The sequence below is a fragment of the Cnephaeus nilssonii genome (genome assembly GCF_951640355.1).
Source record: "Cnephaeus nilssonii genome assembly, chromosome: 7".
Lineage (NCBI taxonomy): Eukaryota > Metazoa > Chordata > Mammalia > Chiroptera > Vespertilionidae > Cnephaeus > Cnephaeus nilssonii.
In genome coordinates, this window is record NC_137078.1 from 34231853 (window position 1) to 34252214 (window position 20362).

Here is a 20362-nt window from a genome sequence, read left to right on the forward strand (position 1 = left end):
CCAGAAATGGCATTTTAAATGAAAAGACTGACCAACTAAAAAAGCCTTCTGAAAATTTAACAATTATCTCTTCAGTATTTTTCTTCCTGGTCTAAGATTTGCTATGATGAGTGTTCCATATGCTAGCAATATAGAAAACTCATCACCATTAAGACGTACCTCTTCTGAGTCTTGTGATTTGGTGGTTTCTTCATTTAAGACATATTGTCCTCTATAAAACTCTCTGATCCTTAGGTTTAATGTTTCAGTTTCCTTTTTCAAGCTCTCATAACTTGGCAGTGGTTTAATGGCTGTATCTGAGGCCCTGAAAGGCAAAGACTCATCCAAGCTGTCCTGAGATTCCCGCAAGGTGAGGGAATGACTGACTGGGTCAGAATTGATGTCATCTTCATCAAGCTCTTCTTCTTTAACCAGAGGGACTGATGAGGGTTTTAGACACACAGAAGCATAATCCTGGCCATACAAAAACCTCAAAGTTTCTTCTGTCTTCCACTCAATCAAAGTCTCCTTCAGAACTTTAAGTAAGTTTGCCTTTGCAACTTCAGGACACACCTGCACTGAACTAGAAGCTGACCTAGAAACTTGGTTTGATTTGACAAATTTCCTCTTAAAATGCTCAGCACTTTTCTTACTTATGCCTACTAAAGTTATTTCTGAACTATTGTATTTCTTTTCAGGAATTTCTGAAGCATCTAATTTTTCTCTCGAATGACTATTTAAAGAAACCTGAGTATTGACCTTCTGTAAAGGAAGTTCACAAGCAGCAGCTTTCTCCTGACTATCTAACCTGCAATTGCCTAACTGCTCAGTAACATTTATTACTGCCTGTTCTTTGTCTTCTTGCTTGAAGTTAGATTTTTGACAAGCTTTCCTTTTCATGATGCTTTTTTTGTGCAGCTGTTGCCTTATACCCGTTGCATTTGGTTTGTTTCCTGGTAGAATGGAGGAAACAAAGTCTTGCTCATTATCACTGCTACTATCACTATGAGTGCTAGAAAAATTAGATTCATACTGCTTCTCAATATGGCCAGGATTGTCAACATCTGATGTTTTAATGGCCTTACTGCATAACTGTACTTCTTCTCCAGAATGGCCACTGTAGAAGAAAGAAACAAACTAACTGTAACAGAAAAGTAGAATGTCCCATGTATTTACACTTTGTACCTTTCAAGGTAGATATTTTTATTCCCTATGCAAAGCCTTATTTATAGGCTTATATAAACATAAGCCTGTACACATACCATTACACACACACTTCAGAAGAAAGCTATAATTACATAATTTCTTCAGTTCTTATTTATTCGATATAATTATCTTCTTTCCTTGTCCTTTCCCCCTAATTATTTTAAAAATGTTAAAAGAGCCCTGACCAGTGTTGCTCAGTGATTAGCACATTGGCCTGAGCACCTAAGGGTCATGGGTTCAATTCCTGATCAAGGGCAGGTACCTGGGTTGCAGGTTCAACCCCACCTGGTTGGGGCGAGTGCGAAAGGCAACCAATTGAAGTCTCTCTTTCACATCAATGTTTCTCTCTCTCACTCTCTCCAACCCCTCCCTCCCTTTCTTCCACTCTCTCAAAATAAATAAATAAATATTAAATAAATAAATAAGAATAACAGCAATAATAACAACAACAAAAACAACCTACTGAATTATTATTTTAGCCTGCTCCATTTCTGTTTCATATATTCTTTTTTTAAAAGAGGGTTTCTTTTGAAAACTTCATTACTGGTTTCTCAAACCAGCAAAAAAGCATATATTTTTAGATATGTACACACACACACACACACACACACTCTTACTTATTACAGGGAACTTTGTTTAGACTTTGAAAGATATAAATATAAAAAGAGATGTTTAAACATTTTCCAACTCTAGCTGATAGTAATACAGAAAGTTCCAAAGAATGAAAAACACAAGTAAGTCAGTCACAATAAAATATAAAGTTGGAAAATCAACATTTATCAATGAAAGATATTTATATTTTAAACTCTAGAATTACAACATAATGCTAACAATAAAAAACAAGTTTTCCCTTTGACTATATTTCTTCAATTTTCAGGTTTAAAAAAGATTAAGAATTATGAAAGAGTAAAGGCAAAGAGTAGCTTTGTCTATACAACCTTGAGGTAAAGAAGGATAGGTGAGCAGTTACTCTTACGCAAATGCAACTATAAGAACTTTAAAGATCCAAATGAGGAGGATTCTGGATCAAGAAACATGTACAGAGTAGTGAGTGTATGGAAACTCTACTTTCTGTGCAATTTTTCTTTAAACCTAAAACTACTCCTCCAAAAGGCTATTACATTTTTAGAAATGATTTTTAAAAAATGAAGTAAAAAAAATGCAGCAGTTTAATAAAAGCATGTGGGATTGGGGAGTAAAAGAAGAAAAATAGAGTTGAAAGTAAGGTTGTGAATGGAAATGGAGAAAAGATGGCAAGTTTATTCAGTAGTAGATATAATTTTTTAGTTAGAATCTAGCCTATATCATCAGGGACTTGTCTCTTGTAAGTATAATTTTTTTAAAAAATAGAACAATTAAACTTTCATATATTTCAGACTCTCCCCTGGATTTGAAGTTATTATGTTTTTCTGTACTACTTTGAGCTATAAATTAAAGAAATACATTAATAAGTCAGTATCTCTCACTTATGGCTCAAGCCCATGTAACTAAGGTAGTGACTAATAACCAGGAAAATTTATTCTCGGAGATAAAAGGATGTGTTTTGAGAGATGATTAAGGTTGGGAAAGCAACATCATGAGGGGATTTTAGGGGGAAAAAATCACAACTTGGAACCTCTATTAATGCTTTAGACACTCTTTCAAATAATTAAATAACAGATACATTAATGTTTTGAAATTCTATAAAATAAGACTATAAAAACCTTTCAACAAATGTTAATTGGCACAATCTGGTTGACAAAGCAGCATATTATCTCAGATGGAAGCTGTGTTTGAGTCATATTTCAACAGGTTCAATTAGACTTTCTTGGTAGAAAGAGCTGTACAATAAATCATACATAGCAAACACATCATCTTACCATCAGAAAAGAAAAAGCTGTACAAGGCAAATATTTCTTTGTATGGGCTAGAATGGGCACTTACATAATGCATCAGTACAGGAAGTCCAAGAGCCCATATCACCTGGTTTACTCTTAATGTTTTTATTAACATGAATATATAGAAGGTAAGTGATACTGATTCAACCATACCTTTGTCCCTCCTGTAGCAGCTGAAAATCAGGGGGCCTGTGACAAACACACAGAAATAGAAAATTGAAGGTAACTGATATGTCAAACACATTCAAGTGTTTACTATAATTACATTGGATAGAAAATATAAAGATTTTTTTGAAGAAAAAATTAAGGGATAAAGTACTATGAAACTCATCCACAAGAAATCTGGATTAATATCTCTACCCAAAATTTACTAATATTTTAGGACTAAGTTCAAATTCAATGAGCCCAATAAAGGTTTCCCTGTCTAACCTGCTAATGTAAATCACTCCCTCCTCTAAATTGCAAAGTATGTACAATTAATATATATTAATCATGTCCTCTTCTATGATCTAATACTAGAATATTATCTAAATGTCTTACTTTTCATGTTTAATTCTGATTTCTTAAATAAACCACAAGCTCTTTGAGGGCAGATATTATAGAAGCTCTTGTATTTCCTTTATATGGTTAGTAAAATTTTTTGCCCTAATTTCTGAGAAAGCAGTTATATTATAGTATAAATGTAAACTATGTATACAGATGGTTTAATTTAACTCGATGAAAAATTTTGCTATGCAATACCAGCAATCACATTTGGCTGAGCATCATGATATTAAAAATGGGGAGGAAAAAGCTCTTAGCCAGATATACTAGTAAAAAGGAACAAATATAAAAGCAAATAAATCCAAGAGAACAAGAAACCTGTAACATAGTTCTAAAGTGACTCAGAAAAAGTGCCTTCTGAAGACTACAAAATGGATTAAACGAAAGTAAGTTTACAAAGAACTAAATAAATGAAATGATATTCCATGTTCATCAACAGGAAGACTCAATATTGTCAAGATATCAGTTCATCTCAACTTGATCTACAGATTCAATGCAATCCAACCATAATCCCAGCAAATTATTTTGTTGGTGTCAACAAATTTATTCTAATGTTTTTATGTAGAGGCAAATACCCAGATTAGTTAACACAATATTGAAGGAGAAGAACAAAGTTGGAAAACTAACATTATCTGACTTCAAGTCTTACTATAAAGCTATGATACTCAAGATAGTGTGGTTATTGGAGAAAGAACAGACAAATAGGTAAGTAGAATAGAATAGAAAGTTACAGAAATAGACCCATCCCATATAATAAAAGCCTAATATGCTACTTGTCCAGTTGTCCGGTTGGCCATTTAACCAATCAGAGTGTAATATGCTAATGATATGCTAAGGCTGCTCCACCACTTGCTATGATGTGCACTGACCACCAGGGAGCAGACAGTTGACCGGTCGACCAGTCACTATGACGTGCACTGATCACCAGGGGGCAGATGATCCAACCGGTAGGTTAGCTTGCTGCTGAGGTCTGGCTGATCAGGACTGAGCAAGACGGGCCAGACACGCCCTGAAGCCCTCCCACAGTCCCTCCCCAGCTTGCCAACCTCCCATGTCCCTCCCTGGCCCCAATCATGCACCGGTGGGGTCTCTCGGCCTGGCCTGCACCCTCTTGCAATCCGGGACCCCTCGGGGGATGTCAGAGAGCCGGTTTCGGCCCGATCCCACAGGCCAGGCCAAGGGACACCACTGGTGCACGAATTCATGCACCAGGACTCTAGTGTGAATATAATCAACTGATCTCTAACAAAGGAGCAAAAGCAACAAATACAATGGAGAAAAGGAAAGTCTTTTCAACAAATGGCACTGAAACAATTGGACATCTATATGTAAAAAAAAAAAAAATCTGACACCCTTACAAAAATAACCCAAAATGAATCACTGACTTAAATGTAAAATGCGAATGTGTAAAACTACTAGAAGATAACAAAGCAGAAACCCTAGATGACTTCTTCAATCTGACACCAAAGACATGATCCATGAAAAAAAAAGAATTGAAAAACTGGACTTGATTAAAATTAAAAATTTCTGCTCTACAAAAGATACTGTCAAGATAATAAAAAGACAAGCAACAGAGTAGGAGAAAATAATTACAAAAGACATATCTGATAAAAAAACTGTTATCCAAAATATGAAAGAACTCTCAAAATATAACAATAAGAAAGCAAACAATGCAATTAAAAAATGGACCAAAGAACTTCACAGATACCTCACCAAAGAAGATACATTAAAAAAAAGAAAAAGAGCCCAGCCATCATGGCTCAGTAGTTGAGCATCAATCTATGAACCAGGAAGTCATGGTTCAATTCCCGGTCAGGGCACATGCCTAAGTTGTGGACTGGATCCCCAGTGTGGGGCATGCAGGAGGCAGCTGATCAATGATTCATCGTTGATGTTTCTATCACTCTCTCCTTCTTTCTTCCTCTCTGAAATCAATAAAAACATAGTAAAAACAGAACAAAAAAAAAAAGAAAAGGAGTCCTGGCTGGTGTGGCTCAGTTGGTTGGAGCGTTGTCTGTACACCAAAAGGTGGCTGATTTGACCCCCAGTATGGGGTGTACAGGAGGCAACTGATGGATGTTTCTCAAATTGGTGTTTCTCTCTCTCTCTCTCAGCCCCCCTTCTTCTCTCTCTCTCTCAAAAAAAAAAAAAAAGGAAAAGAAAAACAAATATATACATATGGCAAATAAACATATACAAAGATGCTCTACATCAGGTCATCAGAAAAATTAAAATTAAAACGAGGCACCACTATATACCTATTAAAATAGCCCACATTCAGAACACTGACAAAATCAAAGGGTCTAAATGTTTGTGTCCCGCCCCCCCCCCCCCCAAATTGATATGTTACATCCTAATGCCCAGTGTGATGGTATTAGGTGAGGACTTTGGGAGGTGATTAGGTCATGTTGGCAAAGCCATCATATATGGGATTATGAACAACACCAGAAAGATCCCTTCCCATTCCACCATGTGAGGCTATAACTAGAAGTCTGCAACCCAAAATAGGGTCCTTTGGATCCGGGTGAGCCTGGGGCCCCTGGATCCGGGTGAGCCTGGGGCCCCGGGTCCGGGCGAGGCCGCCGGCCCCTGGATCCGGGTGAGCCTGGCGCCCCGGGTCCGGGCGAGGCCGCCGGCCCCTGGATCCGGGTGAGCCTGGCGCCCCGGGTCCGGGCGAGGCCGCCGGCCCCTGGATCCGGGTGAGCCTGGGGCCCCGGGTCCGGGCGAGGCCGCCGGCCCCTGGATCCGGGTGAGCCTGGGGCCCCGGGTCCGGGCGAGGCCGCGGGCCCCTGGATCCGGGTGAGCCTGGGGCCCCGGGTCCGGGCGAGGCCGCGGGCCCCTGGATCCGGGTGAGCCTGGGGCCCCGGGTCCGGGCGAGGCCGCGGGCCCCTGGATCCGGGTGAGCCTGGGGCCCCGGGTCCGGGCGAGGCCGCGGGCCCCTGGATCCGGGTGAGCCTGGGGCCCCGGGTCCGGGCGAGGCCGAGGGCCCCTGGATCCGGGTGAGCCTGGGGCCCCGGGTCCGGGCGAGGCCGAGGGCCCCTGGATCCGGGTGAGCCTGGGTCCCGGGTCCGGGTGAAGCCGTGCCCCCCCTGGGTCCGGCCGAGACCAAACCAGAGGGAGTGGGACCTGCATTATCACCATTTGTCCACCATCCAGAGCTGAGGGGTCAGTGCCGACACGTACTCATAAGGAACTGGTGGACATTGATATTGGGTCTCAAAAGAACTGTTGGTCCAGAAAGAAACTCACTACAGACTGATCTTTTGCCTGTCAGCATAACTATTATTGCCCGTCGCACATTCAATTCTTATAAGTACATCTCTAGTGACACATGATTTCGCTCATCTAGGGGAAATGATGAACAACATGGACTGATGAACAAGAACAGAACCAGAAACAAGGAGGCACCGATCGGACTATCGGGCCTCAGAGGGAGGATAGGGGAGGGTGGGGGGAGAAGGGAGAGATCAACCAAAGGTCTTGTGTGCATGCATAAGAGCCTAACCAATGCTTAAGTTCAACAGGGGGTTGGGGCATCCATGGGGAGGGGTGTGGGATGGGAATGGGGGGATGAGGACAAATATGTGACACCTTAATCAATAAAGAAATTAAAAAAAAACAAAAACAAAAAAACAAAATAGGGTCCTTACCTAATCATCCTGACATCCTGATCTCAGACTTCAAGCCTCTGTATTATAACTATGAGAAAAATTACTGTTGCTTATATGACACCCAGTCTGCACTGTTTTGGTACAGTAGCCTGAAGAAAATAAGACATGCACCAAAGACCTTACAGAGACCTCACCAAAGAAGATATACATATGCTAAATAAGCACATGAAAAGATGCTCCACCTCATATGCCATCAGAGAAATGCAAATTAAAACAAAAATGAAATAGCACTCCACACCTATTAGCATAGCCAAAATCCAGAACACATCAAATGCTGAATTGCTGATGGAATGCAAAATAGTAGAGTACTTTGGAAGACAATTCAATGATTTCTTATAATACTGACCATACTCTTACCATACAACCCACAAATTATGTGCCTTGGCATTTATCCAAAGGAGTTGAAAACTTATATCCATATAAAACCTGCACATGGGTATTTATAATAGCTCTACTCATAACTGACAAAACTTGGAAGCAACTAAAATGTCCTTCAATAGATGAATGGATAAATAAACTGTGCTACATCCAGACAATGGAATATTATTCAGCACTAAAAAGAAATGAACCATCAGGCTATGAAAAGACAAGTAGGAAACTTAAATGCATATCACTAAGTGAAAGAAGCTAGTCTGAAAGGCTATATACTGTTAATAATTCCAACCATATAACATTCTGGAAAAGGTTAAACCATGAAGACAGTAAAAAGATCAGGAATTGTGGGGGTGGGGGTAGGAAGGGGGGAAAAGGACTAGGTGGAGTGCAGAGGATTTTTAGGGCCTGATATTATCAATGGTGGATAGAAGCCATTATACATTTGTCCAAACCCATAGAATGTACAATACCAAGAGTGTACCCTAATGTAATCCATGGACTTTAGGTGATAAGAACATGTTGATGTAGGCTCATCAAATGTAATAAATGTACCATTTTGAAGGAGGATGTTGCTAATGGGGGAGGGTATGATTTATATGGGGGCAAGAGGCATATGGTAGATCTCTGTACCTTCTTCTCCATTTTATTGTAAACCTAAAATTGCTCTAAAAAGTTAATTGTTAGAAAAAAAGTAAATATAAGGAAGCATTAAAGAGAAGCTAAGACACTGAGCATAAATTCCATTTAAAGGACAAAATAGGGTTGCAATGAAGATCATATTACAAAAACCTTCAATTAAAAAACATCAAGCTAAATGGCTAGATAGAACCAGAAATCATTTGAGTTATGACATTTAAAGACAACCAGAGAAAAATGTCAGTTACAAGTATCTATATATATAAAAGCTTAAGTGACAGAATGACTGAATGACCGGTCGACCGGTCACTATGACGTGCACTGACCACCAGAGGGCAGACGCTCAATGCAGGAGTTGTCCCCTGGTGGTCAGTGTGCTCCCACAGCCAAGCTCCCCCGGCCAGCCAACCTCCCTTGGTCCCTCCCCCTTCCCCCCCTCCAGCCAACTCCTGCGGTCCCTCCCCCAGGAGGGCCAGCCCCGATCGCCCCAATGGGGACTGGGTGAGACGGCCCTGATTGGCCCAATTGCCAGCTAGGCCAAGGGACCCCACCCATGCATGAATTCGTGCACCAGGCCTCTAGTTTTTCTATATAATTAAAACATCACAGCATCAACCATGTAACTCTTACCTAGATAACCCATTCATCTTTTGTTCAGTTTCAAGCATAGGAGGCACTGCAGGCTCTCTTGGCAATCCTCTTCTTAGTTATGGGAGGCACTGCTAACTGACCAAGGCATTCTTTTCGACTATACTCCTTTTCAGTGCCACACACCAGAAGGCATACAAGATGAAACCAGTATTTGGCATCCCTGCTCTAGAGATTGCCCTGCAATTCAGGAATTCCCCAAGAAAGATAATAAAAACATTTAAAAGGAAAAGGCAAAATAAGGCAATGGCAGTGAGTTGCCTGAGAGTAAAAATTTAATCTATTTTTTTCTCCTTCCTTAAAGTCCCTCAGCCAAATGAGGAGTATCCTTTCCCAATCATCCAAATTATTCTGTTTACCCTACTTCTTCCCACTCACTAAAACTGTAATCATAGAAGCTACCATGGTTTGGTGTTTCTCAAAGAAAACAAATGACACTGCTTGGGTGGTGATTGGCCTTGACTGCTACAGGGATATTTATAACTCCCATGTAGAGGTTTTTTTTTGGCCTAAATAATATGCTAACGTTTATAATTGTGTTTTATTCCCGGTTGACTACGTTCTCCCACTTCCACTTGTAGTTCTCTCACTCTTCTTATCACATTTCCTGGTCCAAGTCTTCATGCCTAAAATTATGAAGGTTCAGTACCATGTAGCTGTCTGGCATTTGGTCCTATCCTGGGGTCTGAGTATCACTGTAAGGAAGAAAGTATGTGCAGATACAGTGATTCTCAATTGGATTCTTACACTAAATGGCTAACCTGCAAATACAGAGTATATTCCATCATTCAACAAATTCCTAATTATGTAAAATTATGAACTATTATATGTATGGACTATGCGGGGTATGGTAATACAAAGAATAGTTTCCTATTCTTAAGGATCTTACAATTTAGTAGAAGGAAAACACATGTTCTAAGAGCTTTACAAATATTAATCCTCGTAAGAATCATATACTTGCTACTATCATCCCATTACAAAGACTGAGTACCAAAGTCATTTGCTGAAAGTCACACAGCTCATAATTGGTAAAGCCAGGAATCAAACCCCAACAGCACGGCTCATGAGAACTACACTGTTGCATCACATAATTCAAGAGAGTACTTGATAAGTACCAGGAGAGATGTATGAGCTGCCACAGGAAATTAGAGAATTTTTAAACACTTCATGCTGAACTAATGAAGAAAAGCTTCAGATTCAGCTGCGTCTATAAAGATAGATATAGCTTGTACAATAAGGCATTTGAAGCTAATCCTATGGATTTTACTTGGATGTTTTACTTCACAGACCTCTCCCTTTTCCTCTTTCCTTTTGTATGTTTTCCTTTTAGCAAATGTATCCTATCTTTTAAACCCTGTTCTTCAATCATACAGCCCTGCCTCCTTTCAATGTAAGCCTTCTTTAAAGAAATCTGCACTCATCATTTTCAATTCCCTATTTCCTATTCAATCATCAACCCTCTGCCTCCTGGAATTTGTAGGCGTTACTCTACTGAAATAACTCTTGATAATATAACTAATTACTATAGAACTACTAAATTTAATTGGTATTTTTCAGGATTCTTTTCCTTTTTAAAATAGATGGAAAAGAATCAATATGAAAACAGCATTAAAGAGGAAGAAAATAGGAATAAGTCATAAAGCAAGGCCTTGGTGAGAGGAGAACAGAATCAGTAACTTAGAGGTAGTACATTAGCAATGAGGCAGAGAAATGAGAGAGCATACAAAGAAAATAATGTTGAGGAGATTCTGCTGGATGCCCTCAGTTGTTTCAGTTAAGCAGTACATTAAATTATGCACTATGAGTTGGGGGTTAGGTTCAAAGTTTAAGGAGAGGAAAAAAAGGTTTGAATATATGAGAGTTATTAGCAAGAAACAAAGTTGGGATGGTTGTGGTAGAGGGATTGAGAAAAAAAAAAATATATATAGAGAGAGAACTCATGGACATAGACAACAGTATGGTGATGGTGGGGGGTAGGTGGAGGTGGAAGCGGGCATAGAGGGGATAAATGGGGTTGTGGGGAGGGAGAAGAAACAAAGGGAAAAAAACAACCACAGATGAGCACACAGTTGAGAGGAGACAGAATGAACTGGAAACAGGGCCAAAGAATGGAAAGAGAACAGGCTCTGGGCCAGACAAATCTAGGTTTAAGTCTGAAATCAATATATGAGCTAAGTGGGAGTGACTAAACCTTCAGGGTGAGTCAGTAAACCTTTCTGAGCCTCAGTTCCACTATCAATACGGTGGGTAGCAATATTTCCCCAGGGATGTTGTGAGAACCTAATTAAATAAGACAGCTTGTCTAAAGTGCTAAAGGTCTTATTTGAGGATTTTACCCAATAATGTTCAGCAACCTAAGCTCAGGAAAAAAAAAAAAAGGATGACATGTGAAGGTGGACACTGTAGAAGGTTAAGGGAGAAAGAATCTGGGATTACTTGAGAGGACAATACTGTAACTGATAACTGTAGAACTCAAGAAAACAAATTTAACGAGGGTCTGCCAACCTAGAAGAACAGAGCTAATGTAGAGGCAGGAGGTCAAAATGAGGTCACAAAGCACACTTAGGAGTGATAGCTGTAGATGAGATAGAGGTTGTGGTCAGAGACGGAAAACTCTTATTTCAAGATCTTGGAGGCAAAATAGTTCCAAAAAATGAGGTTCAAGTATGGCTGAATCATGGGGAAATCAAAATGTAAACTTTATTCTAAATCATGCATACAATTCAAGATAGTTTTATGAGAAATCTCCAGCTACACAATTTGATATTCTTTGAGAAAAACACTGAGTTAAAAAAAAAATTCAATCTCTAAAGAAGGCAAGGGGAAAATTAGAATATAGTAAGTGCCTACTATATGGTAGGTAGATTTTTAAAAATTGTGATAAAATACATAACAAATTTTACCCTTTTAACCAGTTTTCATTTTTAAGTGTACAGTTCAGTGGTATTAAGTACAATCATATTGCCCTGCAACTATCACCACCATCCATCTCTAGAACTTTTTCATCTTCCCACACTTTCTGCTACGTGGTTTTAGATAACATTTCATTTAATCCTCACATAACATAACTTTTTATAGAGGAGGAAATGGAAGCTTTCAGAGGTTAGCTGACTTCCTAAGGTCACTATAGCTAACATGTAGTAAATCTAGGATCTGAATTTAGGTCTTTCAAAGTCTAAGCTCTTTCTACAACATGCTGCCTCCAATCAAAGTCAGAAAATACCCCAAAAGTTGTGAGAATACCATCTTTGCTTAACTCCTGTTGTAAAAACTCAATATAGTTTACAAGCTACTATTTTCCAAATTTCCTTTGTTTCATTTTTCTGTCTATTGGTTAAAAAAACAACAACACAACTAGTAAATGTTGTTTCTAGATATTTTGAGTGATGTTAATACTCTCCCTGATTCCCAATCTATAAAACAGAAATAGTACCTAACAAAAAAAATAAACTAAGTTTAAATTTAATGAGGTATTGGATAATAAGTTCAATACAGAGCTTCAGTTTGTTTTTGCTACGAGCTGTTTTAAAAAGGAGGCACCAAGTTAAGTTGCTCTTTCTTTTCTATCCTTTCTTAGATGAACATCAAAAGTTTTGCCCTAGTCCAAGCATGTCAAACTCGCGGGCCACACGTGGCCCACACAATTAATATTTTTGCAGCACAGCCAATATAATGGTATGTAAGAAACATTTTAATAAAAATTTTGTAACTTAATTTTTACAATATCCTATTATACATAATTATTAATAACGAACTACAATGCTCAATAATGACTGATTACTGTAATAGTGTTGCACTCATTTCCCTTTCTCGCCTTACGCACAGGCCCACCATTTCTCTCCACTAATACTAGCAGCAAATATTTTAGTAGCTGATGGCCACGTCATTAATCTTGTACTGACTTGTTTGGTGTGCGCAACAGGAAATACTTTGCTTTTGGAGAACAAGAAAATAGGTTTGAGTTATGCTTATTAATTTGTGCAGTTATTCAGTGTCTGGTAAGTTAATGTTCAAAAAAAATATTAATTTTTATTAAAATGTTCTATTTTATGTTAACAATTACTCATTTATTTCAGCCCTTTGTATTCAGCATGTCTCTATCGAAATAAACCTACATTTCTTATGAAAATCAAAGCTTTTGTTTTTTTTGCGGCCCACATAAACTTAAACCTTGTTTATTTGGCCTGTGTTAGCCTTTGAGTTTGACACGCTTGCCCTAGCCAGTTTGGCTCAGTGGATAGAGCACTGGCCCGAGGACTGAAGGATGCCAGATTCGATTTGGTCAAGGGCATGTACCTTGGTTGCAGGCTCGATCCCTGGCCCTGGTTGGGGTGCGTGCGGGAGGCAACTAATTGATGTGTCTTCCTCACATCGATGTTTCTCTCTGTCCCCCTCCCTTCCATTCTCTCTAAAAAATCAATGGAAAAGTATCCTTAGGTGAGGATTAAAAAATAAATAAAGGAAATTCAAAAGTATTTTGTTTGTTAAAAGTGTCATTTCTCTTCTTTCGAAGTATCTTCTATTCCCTTTAAAGTTTTTGTTGCCCTGGAGATTATTCTCAACTTAACTGAGATAAGCTCAATTCAAAAAACAAAAATAAGTAATCATGTTAGTTAAGGGTATTATTTAATACGCTTCAAGCTTGTTCTTCATAAATGTTTTCATATTATTTTACTAAAGTATAAATTAGATGATTAATTGTATAAATTAGATGATTAACTGTAACTTTAGCGAAGTAAATAAAACTAGAAATAACATACTAAAAAACCTTTTGTATGTATGTTTTTATGTACATCTGTTTATCGCTTAGAATATGTATACTATATGTATACTAGAGGCCTGATGCACGAAAATTCGTGCAAGAGTGGGCCTTCCTTCCCCCGGCTTCCCCCTGGCACCCGGGACCTGGGCTTTGTTCCAGCCACCGGCAGGCACCTAGGACCTGGGCGGCTTCCCTCCAGCCACCGGCAAGCGCCTGGATCCCGCACTCCGGCGGTGGCTTCATCTGTAATGATGTCCGGAAGGACTTTCAGTCTAATTAGCATATTACCCTTTTATTATTATAGATAAACCAACAGAAGCAACAGGCTACAATGCTTCTTGTAGTGGGAATTTTTCAAATATAATTTAAGACATGTTAAACTTTGTTTCAGAAAGTTTTTATTCTGTATATCAAGCAACAGAGTTGGCTGTTCAGGAAGAGGTTATAAAAGTTGTTCTGCAGAGGTTTTTGGCTTCCGCACATCTGAGATTACACTATGTTTATTGCCAAGAAGTATGTGTGAAAATCCCCTAACCTGAGCCACATGATGGCGCTTTTAGCTCTGTCAGCATTAACCATTCTTTTCACGCCAATTTGATCTTTTAAATCACAATCTGATTCTGAACATATGTTTTTCTTAGTTTTAACTCCTGATTTTTTTCTGTTACAATTCAAGAAACTTCCCTCTTTCAAAAATTTGTCTGATCCTACAGTCAACCAAACAGAATTTATAAATGCAACTATGCAACTACCTCAATGAATACACTGTCTCAGAGCAACAAAACTGTATGTGGTCTGTTTCTGGCCACCAAGTGGGTAAAAAGTCTCTAACTCACAACATGAGAAGCATCATACTGCATCAGGACCGTTTTTGTCTCTGACGGGGCATCAGGAGACATTTTGTGAGGAGCACTACTGTTCTCCATGACATTAATATACTCCACATATTTTTTCATACCCAAATAATAAAAAATGAAGGCTTAGAAAACCTCTAAGGCCCTTTATGACTCCAAAGCCTTGATATAAGTATGGAGCTAGAATTCATAAATTTGTCTAAATGTTTTTGATCTATTTATACATTTTTTATTGTGATAGTGAGATTATGGTATAAAACAATCAGAAATTTTGAGACACTATAGGTTTTAGTATTTTAGAATCTGGTGAATAAGTATATATTTGCTTTCACAGTAATCTAAGAAAGACCAAACTCTGTCAAATTCAGTATTCTATTTCCAAATGGTGTGTAATATCATGGTGTTCCTGCAGATGTCAACTTCAAGTTGTTCTGGACATAGAATAAAGCATTCCTGGTTGCTCATAATTTAAAAACTTTGATCCAACCTTTACCAGTCTTCATCTTCACAAACGGAAGTAACTTTTATTCTAAATTCTTAAATAAGAGAGACTTCCCTACAAGGACAAGATAGTGTAAGTTTCCCTAGTCTTATGCTAATCATTTAAATTTTTATTATTTTTATAAAGAAGACATTTCCTTACTAGAAGACTTTCACTATAGCAGCAGACTAACTGAAAACTGTAATACATCAGAACTAAAGGGAACTAAGACCGCAAATGCAACTTTCTACTTTACAAATGAGGAAACTGAGGCTTAGTGTTGATAACAGACTTTGCTATAGTATAAGAAGAAACCCTAAGCTAGATCCAGCAAAGCAGTGCTCTTAAAACTGCAGATCAGGACCAACCAATTCAGTGCTACCAGCATTTTTAAAAAGCAACAGAATACAAAATATCAGAGGCTTTTCATGTAGTGAAGGTATTGTTTCATAAAACTTTTGTTTCAGTTATATGTATGTGATGAATCATAATGTAAAATGCATTTATTATAGTAGTCAAAAATTTTGGAAGTTATTGCAATAAAATATTAATTCTCTGAGTGGATTTTAAAATTTATTCTTATTTAAAAATTATTATTATTATTAAATAAGTATTCAATAATTAATAAAGTAATATTAGTAATAAGATAACTATCATTAAAATGATTGTGATGTGATTTATTATTTATTATGATGATTCACTTTTAAGCTAATAAAAATCTCTGCATTAAATACTAAATGCCACAATTTAAAAGAAGCATTTTTCCTGCTTTAAAATAGGTTCTGAATATTATAACCCTGTATCAATTTGAATAGACTTTCTTTAAAATATCACATTCCTGTTGAGCTTATTATATGTGCAAAAGCTAGACAAACTCTTAAAATACTGAATTCTAGAATTCTGATCATTAGCACATAAAAATATCATTCTCTGTGAAAACACAGTGACCTCTAGTGGACTCATTAAATAAACTGACATAATCCTTGCCCATAAGAATTTAGAAATCAAGGTAACACTGACGCTTCTAGGTATAAAATACACTGATATGCTTAAATACTAAAAAGCATTATACATAAATAAGGGCTATAGTTGCACTACGTACAATGTGACAGTGTATATTGGTTACTTACAATGTGACAGTATAGATTGGTTACTTACAATCAAGTGGAATATGATGAAAGAATCCTGGCCTTGTTCAGAATCTATCAATAGCTTAAGAAATAAATACTCTTTCTGAGCTTATTTGATAGCGGTTGGATTAAATTACCTGTAAGGATCCTTTCGGCTCTTTAATTATGATCCTTTCTTTAATTTATTTTGTACACCAATGCCAGATTAAATTCGGTTCAAAAACATTTGATGGTTCCCCAGGACTTGAGGACATACCAAACTTAGCTTGGCCCCTTGTTATCTATCATTATCTTCTATTTTTTCCCAAAACATAACCTTTTTTTTCAAGTGAGCTAATGTCCTCACTATCTACTTCCAACATCCCAACCCACTCCTGCAAGTTTATTTTCTCATATCTGCTTAGAGTTTCTTATTGTGCAATGTTTTATTCTCACTACTTACATAACAGGTCGCCATTAGAATAAGTACAAATTTGTTTCACTCATGGGTATTTATTTGGTCATTCCAATGAGATTTAAATTTACAGGTTGGACTTTATACATGTGTGTAATCTGCCATGTACTAAGCACATACTATACATTTTTAATGTAAACTCAATTGATGTTTAGATTAGGGAAACCCAGGCCATTTTCATGTTTCTATTTAATTTTTTAAAATTTTTATTATTTTTTAAAAAATATTTTTATTGATTTCAGAGAGGAAGGTAGAAGGGAGAGAGAGATAGAAACATCAATGATCAGAGAGAATTATTGATCGGCTGCCTCCTGCACCCCCTATTGGGGATTGAACCCACAACCTGGGCATGTGCCCTTGACCAGAATCGAACCCGGGACCCTTCAGTACGCAGGCCGAGGCTTTATCCACTGAGCCAAACCCGATAGGGCCACCTTTCTTTTTTAGTGAGGTAGGGATGTATATACAGGTAAGGTAGAATTTTAAGAACCACAAATAAAAAGTGACAGGGTTTCATATTTCAGAAAAAGTGGGCATTCTGAACATAGGATGGTAAGATTTTAGAAAAAGATTAGAGGGAAGAACTGTCTTAAATTAGCTAAAGGAAGTAACTATGACTATATCTGAAGAAAACAGATGACAGAAAAGGTGGTTTGGTAAATAGTTTTGAAGCAGATATGATGATTGGCTAAATGAAAGGGCTAAATTTAAGTAGAGAGGTATCTTTGGATGTAGGGGTAAAGACAATGTAAGGAAACAGTGGTTTTAACAGTGGAGAATGGAATATATTGCTGATGTAGGGCTAAGGAAGGTGATGGACAGCTCTGGTGATAGAAATACTAAGAAAGGAGATAAAGAGTAATAGTTTAAAAGGTGCTCTCAGCTTCCCAGTCAACTTGGACAATGCTACAATCTTTTATCCTCCAAACAAGAAAGTCAGATAGGCTGGTGGAGAAATGATGAACAGTTTAGTCTTCCTGGTGTTTAATTCAATTAACAAAGGCCATAGGGTAATATATTTTACATATTCTAAACCACACGGGATGGGTCATCAGGCAAAGGTGTCTGCCAACAAAGATACTGTCATCAGTACAATTAGGGCTAACTGAACCTGCAGTAGCATCGTATTACACCGTTCATCAGATAAGACCAAGAGTTTTGTTTTGTTCTTTTTAGGTAAATATCTTTCATCAACTCGCATCTCAGTACATTTATGTCATTGACTCTATTTAGAAGAGATCCTAACTATTTTACCACAAATAACAATGCCTAGTGTTGTTATAATATTCGCTATCAAACATGAATTACTTAGTATATTATCTCATTAAGCCTGTGTTTGAAATTTCTAGACAATATAGTTTAATTATATAACAATAATTTTTGTTACTGTTTTTATATTATTATGCCATTTGTCCCCACAATAATAAATTTTCTCTCAAATTCAGCAACTACTAAAATGTTGTAAATGCTTAAACATTTCCCAAGGGGCAAAATCCCAGGAATGTCCATAAACCTTTTTGCTAAAAATGACTCTCAATTGGGGTTCCTTAAATTTATAAAATATTATACTGATGTTTAATAAAGATTGACCAAATTAATAACCTGAACTTTTAAATCTTAGAACATAGTTTCCTAACAACAAACTGAGTTGAGTTAGATATCAAGATCCAGTATCTTCTGAAAAAATTTAACATTCTTACTCCAGGACTACTATATTAATAGAAATATTAAAATAAATAACTGGCTGAGAGCACCTTTCTATTCACTAGATGGGATGCTACCTGATTCATGAATCATTGAATAAAGCCAATTATCTTTAAAAAAGAAAGAACGAATCAGTGTAACAGGAAGCAAAGTTCAAATTTTGTGATTAAAGCTAAAACAACACACAAAATATTTGCATGTATTAATTTTCTGATTTTAAGTGTAAAATCCTTAATAGTTATTCTTAAAATATAACCATTTCCCTACAATTAAAATGTATACAATGGTAATATTCCAAAGAGACTTAGATCTATTTGCTGCATACCTCAAAAAGCAGAAGGAAATTTTTAAAATATATGAACAAATGTATATACAATGATTTAAATTACCTTTCTTCGTCTCGAACCCATACTGGAGTTTTAGGAATTTGTGCTTCAAAAAACTTAGATGCTTTATAACAAAAATTGCTGCAAAAACACTGAAAAAAATGTAAACTAGTTAGTTTTTTTAATTGTGAAACACAGCATATGTACAGAAGAGAGTATAAAACATAAATATGTAGTTCAAAGAAAAAAATGAAAACCCATGAATCTACCACCCAAGGTAAGAAATAAGGTAGAGTACCTTTGAAGGCCTCTATGTGCCCCTCTCTGATGGCACCACACTCCACATTCCCCAGAGGTAACCAGTATTATAAATTTTATTGCTCATTTCTTTGCTTTCTCTTAGTTGTGCTGCCTATACATATCCTATCCTATATACTAGGTATACCGGTTAATAATGCGGATTTTTTTCAGTAGATGGAGTTACACATGTGTTGATATATATGCGATTTGATATGTATGCTATTGTGTTGTATTAACAAGCTTCAAAACTTCATATGTCAAATTTGCTGAAGATGTTAATATCATAGATATTTTTACACTTAAAAATGTTGAATTTTGTGCCAAAAAAAGAGCATTTGTGAGAAGTTTTAATTCATTACTTTATTTTGAAGGAAAGTGCTGCTGAATACTTTGGGAAGCTTATGGTGAACATGCTCCATCTCAAGATACTTGTGAACGCTGGTTTAAACGCTTTAAAAGTGATGATTTCAATGTGAAAGCCAAAAACGTCCAGGTCAACCGAAAAAGATTGAAGACCAACAATTACAAGCATTATTGGACGAAGATACGTGTCAAACTCAAAAACAACTTGCAGAAAGATTAAATGTTGTTGAGTAATTTCTGATCATTTACAAGCAATGGGAAAGATTTTAAAGGAAGGAAAATGGGTGCCACATCAACTGAATGAAAGACAAATGGAAAACCAAAAAGTCATCAGTAAAATATTGCTTCAACGGCACAAAAGAAAGTCTTTTTTGCATTGAATTGTGACTGGTGATGAAAAGTGGATTTATTTTGAGAATCCCAAATGCACAAAATCATGGGTTGATCCAGGTCAACCATCAACATGGACTGCAAGGCCAAATCGCTTCGGAAAGAAGACAATGCTCTGTGTTCGGTGGGATCAGGAAGGTGTGGTGTATTATGAGCTTCTAAAACCATGTGAAACAGTTAATACTGATCGCTACCAACAACAAATAATTGATATGAACCATGCTTTGATCGTGAAACAACCAGAATGTTCCAGAAGACATGGCATAGTAATTTTGCTTCATGATGATGCACCATCACACACTTCAAAACCAGTTAAAGACACGTTAAAAGATCTTGCCTGGGAAGTATTAACCCACCCTCTGTATTCACCAGACCTTGCTCCTTCAGATTACCACTTGTTCTGATCGATGGCACACACACTTTCTGAGCAGCACTTCAAAACGTACGAAGAAGTAGAAAATTGGGTCTCTGAATGGTTTGCCTCAGAACAAGAAAAGTTCTATTGGGACGGTATACACAAATTACCTGAAAGATGGGGAAATGTGTAGCTAGCAATGGACATTACTTTGAATAAAGCAGTTTTGATGTTTATCTTGAAATTATTGTGTTTTCTTTGATTATAAAATCCGCTATTATTAACTGGTACACCTAGTAATTAAAGGT

General features: G+C 37.2%; 1 protein-coding gene across 1 annotated transcript in view; it reads right to left on the reverse strand.

Annotated features, from left to right (window-relative positions):
- RPAP2 (RNA polymerase II associated protein 2) overlaps positions 1–20362 on the reverse strand; it is a 107237-nt gene that overhangs the window by 74807 nt on the left and 12068 nt on the right. Inside the window, exons 6-8 of the mRNA XM_079776029.1 lie at positions 18710–18798; positions 3216–3251; positions 160–1096 (exon numbers count right to left, since the gene is read on the reverse strand). Coding sequence (XP_079632155.1) covers positions 160–1096; positions 3216–3251; positions 18710–18798 — 1062 coding nt within the window. The remainder of the gene's footprint in view (positions 1–159; positions 1097–3215; positions 3252–18709; positions 18799–20362) is intronic.